The sequence below is a fragment of the Triticum aestivum genome, chromosome 2D (genome assembly GCF_018294505.1).
Source record: "Triticum aestivum cultivar Chinese Spring chromosome 2D, IWGSC CS RefSeq v2.1, whole genome shotgun sequence".
In the NCBI taxonomy this organism is placed as follows: domain Eukaryota; kingdom Viridiplantae; phylum Streptophyta; class Magnoliopsida; order Poales; family Poaceae; genus Triticum; species Triticum aestivum.
In genome coordinates, this window is record NC_057799.1 from 317,350,189 (window position 1) to 317,364,092 (window position 13,904).

Consider the following 13,904-nt stretch of genomic DNA (forward strand, 5'->3'; position numbering starts at 1 on the left):
TGCCTCCAGGCAGCTGCGAAAACATGAGGAAAATTACCCAACACATGACTTGGAGCTAGCAGCAGTTATACATGCACTCAAGGAGTGGAGACACTTTCTGTTGGGAAATCGCTGTGAAATATATACGGACCATAAGAGCCTCAAATATATTTTCACACAGCCAGAGCTGAATTTACGCCAACGACGCTGGTTGGAACTAGTCAAAGACTATGACGTCGGTATTCACTACCACCCAGGGAAAGCAAATGTAGTGGCCGATGCCCTTAGTCGAAACCCCAGCCCGGACAGTGATGGTCCGCAAAATTTGAGGCCTGAGTTTCAGCGAGAGTTCACTAGGCTCAACATGATGCTAGTCTCTGAGGGAACCGTATCGAACCTGGAGATACAACCCACCCTAGTGGAACAGATCAAGAAGGCTCAACAGGGACATCCCAGCATCGAAGGCATAAAGAAGAAAATGAATCTTAATAAGACTTCAGAGTTCGTCACCGACAGTGACGGAACATTGTGGTACCGAGACAGACTTTGCGTACCTAACATTGAGGAACTCAAGCAACAGATCTTGACGGAAAGCCACACCGCTCCATACTCGATCCATCCTGGAGGAACCAAAATGTACAAGGACATTCAGGAAAGATTTTGGTGGCACGGTATGAAAAGAGATATAGCCACCTTCATTGCTTGTTGCGACTCATGTCAACGCATCAAGGCCGAGCATCAAAAGCCAGCAGGGCTACTCCAGCCTAACAGGATACCGGAGTGGAAATGGGATGAAATAGGAATGGACTTCATTGTCAGATTACCCCGATCACAACGCGGAAATGACGCCATATGGGTCATCACAGACCGACTAACCAAGGTTGCTCATTTCATTCCCGTGAAGACTACCTACTCCACGCAAAGACTGGCAAAACTTTATCTCTCCCGTATAGTTTGCTTGCACGGAGTCCCGAAGACTATAATATCAGACCGAGGCACCCAATTCGTCTCCAAATTTTGGGATCACCTACAACAAGCTCTGGGCACGCAACTAGCGTTTAGTACAGCATACCACCCTCAGACTGATGGACAGACAGAACGTGTAAATCAAATCCTAGAGGATATGCTAAGAGCCTGTGTGCTCACCTATGGATCCAGTGGGAAGAAAGTTTACCGTATGCCGAATTTGCTTACAACAACAGTTACCAAGCCAGCTTGCAAATGGCACCCTTTGAAGCATTGTACGGACGGAGGTGTCGTACCCCACTGAATTGGTCAGAAACAGGTGACAGCCGTATCTTCGGCCCAGATATGCTTAAAGAGGCCGAGGAGAAAGTTAAACAAATCAGGGACAGACTCAGGACGGCGCAGAGCCGACAAAAGAGCTACTATGATCGGAAGCATCGTGAGGTCAGCTTTGAACCCGGTGACTCCGTATACCTCCGAGTATCTCCTATGAGGGGTCTGCAACATTTCAAAATAAGGGGAAGCTAGCCCCAAGATTTATTGGACCATTTTGTGTAAAGGCACGAAGAGGCACGGTAGCCTACCAGCTAGACCTACCCAAGGAGCTGTCAGACGTCCATGACGTGTTCCACGTCTCACAGTTAAGAAAATGTGTGAGCAACCCAGAAAAGCATGTACCTCACGAGGACATTGATATGCAACCAGATCTCACCTACAGAGAAAGGCCAGTAAGGATTTTAGAAGAGTCTGAACGGAGGACCCGTCAGAAAACGACAAAGTTTTTCAGGGTTCAGTGGAGCAACCACACTGAGGATGAAGCTACATGGGAAAGGGAGGATTTCCTTCGAGCAGAGTATCCATATCTATTTGAGGGTCAGCGGAAATCTCGAGGACGAGATTTTTCCTAAGGGGGTAGGTGTTGTGACACCCAAGTTTTTATTTGGATTTTTCAAAAAGATTTTATTTGACTTGAGGGGAGTGATTTAAATTTTTCTTCAAGAGAACTCTCCCTCTCATATATTTTTCCTTATGGCAAAAGTTTTATTTGGATTCACCCAAGATCTGCCTTTGGTCTTGGAAGTCCTTGCTTTTCATTTGGACTCAAGACAAAATGTTTTTCATTTGGGAAAAGTAACTTTTGAAAACCTTTTTGAATTTTGCACTATGGCTTTTGGAAAGTCCTTTGCCACTTTCAACAATTCCTCCTTGCCATGGCCCTAGTGCAAATGATCTCTCCTAACCCTTCCCTCACCTTTGGATCATGTGTTACACCAAATCCAGCAAGTTGAACCTCCCCATGTATCTATTTCCATTCAAATTATATTCAAACAAATTTTTGTCCTCTATTCTACCACTTGGAGATTTACAAAGGAACCCCTTTTTCTGTTTTGATTTTTGCCACCAAACCAACTCTCCCTCCTAGTCCTTTGAAACCCCAACCTAGAACTATGAAGATCCACTGGTCTTCAGTTCAAAATTTTCAAACTACACTTGCTACAAGTTTGGACCAGATTTGTCAAATTTGGTCAAATTCATTTAAAACCTTCTCCAAAAATTCCAAGTAAAATCAGGCAGCCTCTGGGTGCATTGAGTGGTCATCTCACCAAGTTACAGCTCCAGAAAAATTTATCTCATGGCCAAAACCTCCTGTCGAACACCTGCAGTGCATGGTCATTGTCAAGTTCAGAGTTTCAGAGATTCAGTCAAGTGGCTGCTGTCGTTTTCTTCAGAAGCGGACGTCGATCTCGCCAGTACCACCGCGTCGCCTTGCTCCTCGTCCCCGCCCTCTTGTTCCTGCACCGCATGAACGCCTGGCGCCTTGCGGGCGTCGACGACGAGCAGCAGAAGGTGCGCCGCCCCGTGACCGACGCCGGCGGCGGCTTTGCGGACGCTAGCAGGAGACACGGCGCCGACGACGCCACCCAGCGCCGCCCAAACCACCGGAGCTCGCCGCGTGGCCTTCCACTCCCCCGAACGCGCTGCCGCTCTCGTCGTGAACCGTAGGGCGCGGAGCGCGCTCTCTGCCGCCGTTGAGCCCCTGCGGTCACCTCACCGTGGACCGACGCCATTACGCCAAGACCGACCCCGTTTAGCTGCAAAAACGAGTCCAGTAACCTCCACTGATGCTGCCCGGCCGCTCAAACCCCCTGCCAATCCACTGCTCCGCCGTAATCGCTCGCCGGAGATTCTCCGTTCACGGCCACCCCGTCGATCTGCCTATAAATAGAGGCCCCGAGCTTCAACTCGAGCACCCACCAGCACTGCACTCCCCCTAGAGCACGCCGAGCCACTGGAAGAGCCCCGAGGAGGTCTCCTTCCTCGACTCCGGCCGCCGCGACCCGCCACGGGATCCAGCCCGATTCGCCCCCGTGTGTGCCCCTCCGCCTCCATTCTCTTACCAGTAGCTTCATCATGCACCCCTCTTTCTGACCCGCACTTCAATTTGAAGCTTGCAGCCCTACACCGGAGTTCCCCATCCTCACCCGAACCGCCGTCCGCCGGAGAAAGTGTCGCCGCCGACGTAGTGCTCCCCGTTGGACGAGTCCACCACCCACCGACGCGGAAGAGGACGCTGAAGCTCTTGGTACCCTCCGTTCCTCCTATCTCGCCGTGGTTCGACGCCGGCGTCCACCGCAGTCTTCGGGCGCCGGCGAGCTTTTCAAACCTGACATGTGGACCCCGCATGTCAGCCTCTGTTCTTTTATTCGCGAACCGTTTTCTGTTGGCGCCTTCGGGCAGAATACGTTTCCTCCTTTGCGCTTGCGCATTCCCAGCCGAAGCGTTTTCTGTTTTCTCAGTTAAAACCCTGGAACTTTTCTGTTTCATTACAGATAAGTCCCTGGACAGAAACCTTTATAACTTTTTAATAAAAAGGAATTTTTGAGTGATTCTTTTTCTGACAATCTCCAAATTTTGTCTAGTTTTTTATGGGATTTATTTGAAAAATATTTGGAAAATTTTCTGTGTATGTGTTGGTTTTCACGTTAGTACCCGTTTCGTGATTGCCGTAGGTTCCGGGAGAGGTGACGGAGCCGCGAACTTCGCCGAGTTAGACTCCGACTTCTCCGAATCAGGCAAGCATGTTTTGAACATTTGATATGGCAGATGTTTTGCATGTTCACGTGAGAGTTTGTGCGTGGCATATGAGTGTCGGTAAATACCTCGTTGCTTCTAAGGCAACAACCCGGTTGTTCCAAAAGTTGCGATGACCTCTGATGAGAGGTGGCCTAATCATGTGGTGACATGAAAGGCAGCAAGGTGGTACTGTCGTAGCATACCAGCCTTGCGTCATCCGACTTTCCCCAACGTTAACGTGGTTGGAGCCACGTTATCGTTCTTTTCCCGCATGTTCCAAAGTTGCGGTGACCTCTGATGAGAGGTGGCCTAATCATGTGGTGACATGAAGGGCAGCAAGGTGGTACTGTTGTAGCATACCAGCCTTGTGTCATCCGACTCTTCCGACATTAACATGGTTGGAGCCGTGTTACCGTTCTTTCCCCTTTCGTGCTACCACATGTCTCATTGCCAGGATGCGGTTTAGTAAGTTGGTAACCTCTTTCCGTGTACACACCAAACAGAGAGGCCGGGATGATGGTACCTTGGCCCAGGATTAAAGCCAGTCATCCGGTCAGGGGGCATGGGTGTTTCCGGTTGGGACCGAGAGGGGGGGCACCCCCTTAAAGCGCGCGTATAGAAATTTGATCCCATGCTACGCGAGGTTGTAGCCTCCCCGTCTCAAGGTTTTTCTTGAACGTTGCCGAGGGTGATCCCTGGCTTCGGATGGTTGAATTGGGTGTGTACTGGTTAGACGTGTTTCTTCCAAAACACCGTAGACGGAACTAGTCCCCGTGACTACTGAAATCCGTTGGCTGTGGTTAAGTACAAACTCTGCAGAGTCAATTCTTTCCAAATCATCGTATCCATGATCAAGTAATGAGAACATTATATCCATATCTATCTGTGTGAAAAACTTGTCCCCGGTGAACAAGCTCAAGTGGTAAAATTCAGATTTATTGTTATTCCTGTGGATGGACTAACTTTATTTTGTGTCTCATGCTTGTGATAATTTATGTTCCCGAACTGTTGTATTAATGAGATGTGATATAAGCCCTTTATGTGACGTCGCGCAGACGTCCGACTGTGGCGTTTACTCGTTTCTCACTTTCAATATAAGCCCTTTATGTGATGTCGCTCAGACGTCCGACTGCGGCATGCACTGTCCTTACTTTCTGTTATAAGCCCTTTATGTGGTGTCGCCCCGACGCCCGACTGTGGCATTAATATTCCGTATTTTCCTCTCGAGGAGTCTTTCAGACACTCGTTTGGCACTCGTATTATTATTCCGCATTTTCCTCTCGAGGAGTCTTTCAGACACTCGTTTGGCACTCGTATTATTATTCCGCATTTTCCTCTCGAGGAGTCTTTCAGACACTCGTTTGGCACCTGTATTATTATCCGCATTTTCCTCTCGAGGAGTCTTTCAGACACTCGTTTGGCACCAGTATTACTATTCTGCAGTTTCCGCTCGAGGCGTCATTCAGACCCTCGCTTGGCACCCAGTATTTATTATCTCTATGTCTGATCGCACTGGTTAACTTGTTCATATGCTTCATGTTTACATTTGTTATATCTTATGTCCGAACTGTCTTGCGAGTACTTTCATAGTACTCACCTGGCTTGTTGATTTGGCCAGATGTTGACGAAGGCGATCTCTTGGATGAAGAGTTTGATAGTGCGTCCGATGCCTAGAGGAGTCCCAGTCAGTCCTGCGCGATCCCGGATATTGGTCACTTGTATTGTATACGCTTCCGCCACCCGCAATAAGTCTTCTCGAGCCTCACTCCGACGCTCGAAGAGCTGTAGTCTTCTGGAATCATATCACTCGCTTCGCGGTGATATTTCCACCATCATTATTATCGTGAGTTAGTAGTTGCCACCCTATCCGCCGTTTTGTTTTTAACGGCGCGCATGTAATAAATTGTTGGGCAATCTCTGCTCAACCTTGTATTATATTTAGTACTCCTGGTATTTTTCTTCTGTGACCAAGATATTGTCTACCAGTGAGAAGGAATTCTTCCTCACTGGTCCGTAAAAGGGATTGGTCTCTCAATAATTATTTTATTGAAAAACCGGTCGTGACAAAACCTGGCGGCTGACGCATATAAACCTCTTCTTCCAGAACTCCATGGAGAAAGGCATTCTGAACATCAAGCTGTCGAAGCGACCATCCGCGAGTAACAGCCAAAGAGAGAAGAACACGAATAGTAGTTGGTTTAATAACAGGACTGAATGTGTCTTCATAATCAATGTCATACCGTTGTTTGAACCCCTTGGCAACCAGGCGTGCCTTGTACCTCTCAATGGAGCCATCAGCATGTTTCTTCACCTTGAATACCCATTTAGAGTCAATGATATTAACACCAGATGGAGGTGGAACAAGACGCCAAGTGTTGTTTCTTTGAAGGGCATGAATCTCCTGCTCCATCGCAGCACGCCAATGCGGGATGCCAAGCGCCGCTCGAAAATGTCGTGGTTCAGTCGTAGGGCCAGCCTCAGCATGTGCCACACAGGCCGCAAGCCACGCGACAGTGCCGTCAGTGCGCTTCTTCGGTTGGAAGATGCCACTTTTGCTGCGAGTATGGGGACGCAGGACGACAGGCGGAGGTGGCGCTGGAGCTGCCATACCAGAGGAGCCACTATCCATCAGCGGCGAGGAGGACGCACCGGCGGGCGAGTCAACAGGCGCATCCGGTGGCACGGTCAGGGTCGGCAAAGACAGACCGGGCGTGATCGGCGTCGACGGACCAGGCGACGAAGACTCGGTGACCTGCGAGGCCTCCGGCTCAGGGGAGAGCGCCGCGGGTCCAGCCGGCCCGGCCGACAGCTCCGCAGGTTCGGCCGGCCCAGGCGACAACGAGACCGCTGGCCCCGGCGACTTGGTCACCCCGTCGGATCCTCGTGGATGGGGCATGCACGCGTGATCGACGCGGGGTCAAGCGGGGTAGTGGCGGAGGCAGCCTCGTCGAGCGCCTCATCCGGCGTAGCAGCAACTGGCGCAGTTGTGGCCATATCATCATCCAGAAGCTCAAGTCGAGCGCCTCGTCTAGTCCCTGCACCATGGTTAGGCAACAACAGAGGAGAATATGCAGCATCCACAAATTGATCAGGCAAAACTGGAAAAGAGTGCAACTCAGTGACGGGAATATCGGTGGGTGATGTGAGCGTGGAAAACGGGAAGACAGTCTCATTGAACACAACATCACGAGAAATGTAAACACGATTTGACGGGATGTGAAGACACTTGTAACCTTTGTGGAGAGGACTATACCCAAGAAACACACATTGTTTAGATCGATACTCAAGTTTATGCTTATTGTACGGACGAAGATGCGGCCAACACGCACAGCCAAACACTTTGAGGAGGGAGTAATCTGGAGTTTCATTAAGCAACACTTCGAGTGGAGACTTCATGTGAAGGCGTCGTGTGGGAATCCTGTTTATCAAAAAACAGGCAGTAACAAAAGCATCGCTCCAGAACCGAAACGGGACAGAGGCATGTGCAAGAAGTGTCAGGCCAGTTTCAACTATGTGACGGTGTTTGCGCTCAGCTGCACCATTCTGCTGATGTGTATGAGGACAAGACACATGGTGTGAGATGCCAAGCTGCTGAAAGAAGGTGTTAAGGTTACGATACTCACCCCCCAGTCTGACTGAACATGGATAATTTTGTGCTTAAGCAATCGTTCAACATGTGCTTGAAATTGACATGAAACACATCAGATTTGCGCTTAATAAGATAAATCCAAGTAAAGCGACTGAAAGCATCGATGAAACTGACATAATAGTTGTGACCACTAACAGAAGTTTGGGCATAGCCCCACACGTCTGAAAACACAAGTTCAAGAGGAGCCGTGACAACACGACTTGATACAGAAAAAGGCAACTGATGACTCTTGCCTTGTTGACAAGCATCACACACTAGAAACTCCTTATTACTCGACTCAACAGGAAGATGATGGTGATGAAGCACATGGCGCACAATGGGAGTAGCGGGGTGGCCAAGGCGAGAGTGCCACTGCGACGACGACACCCGAACACCACTGAAAACTTGAGAGACTCGTGGCACATCAAGTGCGTATAAGCCGTCGCGAGCTCGACCACTAAGAAGAACGTCCCTCGTGTCCCGGTCCTTAACAAAAAAATGGAAAGGGTGAAACTCAACAAACACATTGTTGTCACGAGTTAATTTAGGAACCGAGAGTAAACTACGTGTGACTGAGGAAACACGAAGGACATCAAGCAGATGCAAGGTTTTAGTGGTACGTGAAAGAAGAGATGCCTGACCAACATGTGAGATGGGCATACCTGATCCATTGGCCGTGCGGACCTGATCGTGACCGGTGTAGGGCTGGCGAGTGGCCAGCTTGTCAAGCTGACTCGTCAAATGGTCCGTAGCGCCCGTATCCATGTACCAGGCAGGATCCACCGAGTATGAAGGAGTGAACCCGGGATCCGGTGTAGCGAGAGCATCTTGCTTCTCATTGCCCTTCCCATTGTTCCCAATGCCAAGAAAATCTCGTTTAAAGCGACGATGGCAGCGAGACGCCAAGTGCCCCTCGATGCCGCAGAGTTGACACTCAACCCCACCACCACATGCCTCGCAGTGGAGCCGCTTGCGGCCAGCCGTCGTAGGTGGAGCGGGCGGACGGGGCTGGTTGCCTGAGGTCGGCGGCGCCTTCTGCTTGGCACCGCGGGCGCCCCCGCGGAGAGCAGCGTTCGCAGAAGGGCCCTCCGTGTAGACGCCAACGGAGCGGCGAGCAGCGAGCAGCGAGCCTCTGTTCGGTGTTGAGAAGGCGTGCATAGAGATCGCGAGGCGGCATCGGTGTGTCACGTCCATTAATGTTTTCAACGAGAGAATCATAGTCCTCATCAAGCCCATTGAGAATAAACGAAGTAAACTCCTCATCACGAAGAGGCTTCCCAATAGACGACAGTGTATCAGCCAAACTTTTGACCTTGTTGAAGAAGGCCGTGACGGAGAGGTCATTTTTCTTGACCTCACCCAGCTGGTTACGAATGGCAGAGGAACGGGCCAGCGACTGCGAGGAAAAGCTGGAGTCGAGCACGGCCCATGCATCCCTCGACGTCACGGCAAAGACCACCATGCCGGCCACGGAGGGTGTGAGCGAGGACTGAATGGCACCCAGGATAGCTTGATCCTGAGCGATCCACCGACGATGAGCAGGGTTGGACACCGTGACGGAGCCACCAGCGGCCGAGGGCACCGGAACCATGGCCGGGGGACACGGCAGCGTACCATCGACATACCCCTCAAGGTAGTGACTACGCATCAGCGGCAACACCTGAGCGCGCCACAGGAGGTAGTTGTCAGCAGAGAGCTTCACCGTCACCGGGTGAGCGAAGTGGAAAGGTCCTGGTTCAGCCACCGATGCGGAGAGCTGCGAGTCGTACGTCGGAGGAGCACTGTACGGAATCAGCGCATCGGCCGACGGAGACGTACGGTAGTGTTGGTGATGACCGTAGGGCGCCGTAGGAGGTACGCCGTAGGGCTGCAGCGACGCGACGTGCGGCACAGAGACAGCGTAGGGCGCGCCATACGGCGCCTCGTAGGGCACTGCAGAGGACGAAGCATACGGTGCCGGCGCGACATACGGCGACGACGGCGCTGGATACGGCCCACCGTACGTCATCTGGACGGGAGTGCCACGAGGGCCTGAGGCCGGCGGCGCAGCAGAGTTCGCAGCGGCGCCGTAAGGTAGCTGCGCGGGGACGCGATCCCGATCCTGCATGGGGGCACCGTAGCCAGGGTTGACGGCCGCCAGGGATGGATCGCATCGATCCTGCATGGGAGCACCGTACGCAAGCGATGGATTTCTGGATGGCTGCGCGGGATCAAACGCGTGCGACGCCAGAGCGGCATCATGGGCGATCGAAGGCGCGGGCGATCGGGGCGCTGGAGGACGCGACCCCGATGCGGACGGACGGGCCCAGGCGAGCGGGATAGACGCCATGAACAGCGATTCCGTCGCCAGGGTTGATGGAGGCGGCGCGGCGGCGAAGGCCGATGCGGCGGCGGCAGAGGAAGCGGAAGCACGGCGCGGACCGAATGCGTAGTCTGATACCATGTTAAACAGATTAGGGTTTGGAACAATGCTCGATGTCCTTGGTGAGTATGGCTGTCATATATTTATAAAAGGGAACCGTACAAATACCAGTTATATTACAACACGTATCTCTAATATATACTTAGTCTAACAGGTGCCCACGAATGCCACGAGGAAGGGGTCGTCGCCATGGCAGTCGAGGTGGTCGCAGCCATCCACGGCGCAGAGCACCGCCGCGTTCCAGGATTTGGGGGTCTCGGGAAGGGGAATCCTCCGGTGCCCGTCCGTGACGGGGTCCCAGACGACGAACTCAGCGGGCTTCTGTTCTGATTCTGAATCGTAGAAGAGGGCTCGGCCGTGGCGGGCATCGAGTGCGTACCAGCAGCGGCGGTTGCGTGGCGGGCGGAAGGACTTCGCGGTGGGGACGAATCGGGCGACGCAGGGATCCTCGTCGTAGAGGCGGTGGAGGAATCCCAGCATGGGCGGTGCCGCGTGGAACTTGCGGTAGCTGCGGAGGAAGGCGTTACCCGTGAGGAGGCGGCGCCAGGGCTTGGAGACGAGGCAGGCACGGACGAGGCACCCGGGCTCGTCGGGCGGGAGGCGGAGCAGGATCTCCACGACCACATCGTCCATCAGCGCCGTCGCCGGCGGCATATCGGAGGAGTTTTTGCTGGGGACGGAACAAGAGGAGGAATGCGACAATTGCTTCGGCTCTCGTCCGTTTTCACTGCCTCGAGCTGTTCTTCTGTATAGAGTCGGAGATGGTCAATTTATTGATGGGAAAGTCTGGACTCTGGAGTGCATCTTTCTTTTCTTTTTTGAAAAAAATGATCTTTATTAAAAAATCAGAAAAACTTCTGATTTATTCATCATCGGTCATAGGTACAACAAACCCAAGCTGTATACCACCTAGCAATGACTATAAGCATTGATGCGAGCCGAAGACTGTTAGACGATAGGCTTGTAAAGGTCGTGACAACTTGTAAAATTATTGTGTGCGTGTATCTTGTTGTAACCAGGCCGATGGTTAGGCTAGATTGATCTTTATCTCCTTATCTTGTGTATGACTTGGAGTAGAGGTCAAGACTAATAACCACCGGCCAAACCCTGTAATCTTATACTATATAACACATACGCGTCCCTGCCAGAGATGCATACGCTTCCACCAATTCTTTCATGGTAATCAGAGCAGGCCTCGACATCATCCATGGCAAGCTCTTCCACTTCCTTCCCCTCCTCTTCATTTGTGCACGCCGCAACAGAGAAGCTTACCAGAGGGAACGAAGCCCTATGGCGCGCCACCGTCCTGTCGGCGATCAGGGGGGCTCGGATGGCGGAGTTCCTCGACGCCGAGCAGGCGGTGCCGCCCCAGACCATTGAGGTCACCAGCAACGACGGCAAGACCAAGTCCAAAGCTCCCAACCCGGAGTTCTCCACGTGGTACGCGAAGGATCAGCAGGTGTTCTCCTATCTGCTGACCTCGCTCCCGCGTGAGATGGCAATTCAGGTGGCTACGTGCCACACCGCAGCCGAGCTGTGGAACAGGGTGCAAGGCATGCTCGCCTCACACACGCGTGCAAGGACGATCAACGTCCGGATCGCGTTGGCGAACCTCCAGAAGGGCAACAATAGCATCACTGATTACGGCCCTGTTTGGTTCGGCTGTGGATTTCTAAAAGCAGCTGTGAAAAATCTGCTGTGGAAAAACAGCTGTGGAAAATCTGATGTGAAAAAGATGTAGGTCATTTGGCAAACCAGCTGATACAGGTTTTTCAGATTTTGGCCCGCAGGGGAATCAGATTTTGGAAAGCAGGTCATGGGCTGCTTCCGCTTTTGGTTCAGATTTTGGCAGCGGATTTCTGGAATCGGATTCTTCTGGGTTCGCCCTTTGGTTCGGATTCTGCTGCGCGGCAGCGGAATCCGCCGATAAAAGCTGAACCAAACAGGGCCTACGTTGGTAAGATTAGAGCTTTGTGTGATGAACTAATGGCTTCAGGGAAGAAGGTTGATGAAGAAGATGTCGTTTCTCACATCCTCGCTGGACTCGATGAGGAGTTCGACCCGGTGGTCTCGGCCATGTGCTCCAGGGTCGAACCAGTCACCGTCCCGGAGCTGTACTCACAGCTGCTGAGCTTCGAGACTCGCATGAGTCTGCGCGGCGGATCCTCTCAGTCATCTGCAAACGCCGCGACTCGCGGCCGCTTCAACAAGAACAACGACGGCGGTGGTGACCGCGGCCGGAACTTCCCCAACAAACAGGCTGGCGGCGGTGGTGACCGCGCCCGTGGCAACTTCCCCAAGTCACCCAACCCACCAAACCATGGGAACGGGCGCAACAACGGCAACGGTGGCGGCGGTGGGAACTACTCCAACAATCCCTCTGCCAAGCCGACCTGTCGGGTCTGCGGCAAGATAGGGCACCCGGCATGGAAATGCTGGAAGCGTTATCCTCATACCAAGGGGGAGAGGAGCGCTCGGCAAACATGGCGGATCCTCAGTACGGAGTCGACACCAACTGGTACCTGGATAGTGGTGCTACAAACCACATCACAGGTGACCTAGAGAAGCTCACGGTTTGAGACCGGTACACTGGAGAAGATCAGATACACACGGCGAGTGGTTCAGGTATGACTATATCCCATATTGGTCAATCTCATATTTCTACCCCTGAACGTGATCTTCTCCTTAATGATGTCCTACATGTGCCCGAGGCAGACAAGAGTCTTATCTCTGCTAGCCGCCTTGCCATTGACAACGATACATTTGTTGAAATTCACCATCATTCTTTTTTTTGTAAAGGATCGGGATCGAAGAGAGTTCTACTGCAAGGTAGGGGTAGGAGAGGAGTATACCCTGTCAAACACATGGAACGAGGCGCCAAGAAGCATGTGCTCAGTGCCACCCCCTCCTCGGATAGGTGGCACCGGCGCCTAGGGCATCCTTCATCTTCTATTGTTAGCAAAATAATTAGCCACAATAAGCTTCCATGTGTTAAGTTAGTTAATGAATTTGTTTGTGATTCCTGTCAACGAGGCAAAAGCCATCAGTTGCCTTATCCAAAATCAATAAGTGAGTCAAAATTTCCTTTGGAACTTATTTTTTCTGATGTGTGGGGACCAGCAGTTGAATCCATAGGTAGAAAGAAATACTATGTGAGCTTCATCGATGATTTCAGTAAGTTCACATGGATCTACCTAATCAAACATAAGTCAGAAGTTTTTCAGAAATTTCATGACTTCCAAAACCTTGTTGAAAGACAATTTGATCGTAAAATTCTTGCCCTCCAAACCGACTGGGGTGGAGAATATGTGAAACTAAATTCCTTTTTCACTAAGGTTGGCATATCTCATCATGTTTCTTGTCCCCACGCACACCAGTAAAACGGGTCAGCAAAACGTAAACATCGACATATTGTCGAGGTTGGACTCTCTCTTCTAGCCCAAGCATGCATGCCTCTCAAATTTTGGGATGAGGCCTTCATTGCGGCTACCTATCTCATCAATAGACTACCAAGTAAAGTCATCAACTTTCAAACACCTCTTGAAAAGTTATGCCACGAGAAACCCAACTACTCATCTCTACGTGTCTTTGGGTGTGCTTGTTGGCCGAACTTACGTCCACAACGCCCATAAACTCCAATTCCGTTCGAAACAGTGTGTCTTTTTAGGTTACAGTAATCTTCACAAGGGGTTTAAGTGTCTTGACATATCCATCGGACGAGTTTATATCTCCAGAGATGTAGTCTTTGATGAGGCAGTGTTTCCCTTCGCCACTTTGCACCCAAACGCCGGTGCTCGCCTTCGGGCCGAAATCCTTCTTTTGTCTCCGGAGCTT

General features: G+C 51.6%; 1 protein-coding gene and 1 pseudogene across 1 annotated transcript; one reads left to right on the plus strand and one right to left on the minus strand.

Annotated features, from left to right (window-relative positions):
- Positions 1-10,165: 10,165 nt before the first annotated feature.
- Positions 10,166-10,874, minus strand: LOC123049270 (uncharacterized). Its single transcript, XM_044472215.1, has one exon. The coding sequence runs from the start codon at positions 10,722-10,724 to the stop codon at positions 10,218-10,220; it is 507 nt and encodes a 168-aa protein (XP_044328150.1). The 5' UTR covers positions 10,725-10,874; the 3' UTR covers positions 10,166-10,217.
- A 1,197-nt stretch (positions 10,875-12,071) lies between these two features.
- LOC123056323 (uncharacterized) lies at positions 12,072-12,210 on the plus strand (annotated as a pseudogene).
- The last annotated feature ends 1,694 nt before the right edge of the window (positions 12,211-13,904 follow it).

Coding starts and splice junctions, on each gene's coding strand:
- LOC123049270 (XM_044472215.1), bottom strand. CDS start 10,724: ATGCCGCCGGCGACGGCGCTGATGGACGATGTGGTCGTGGAGATCCTG.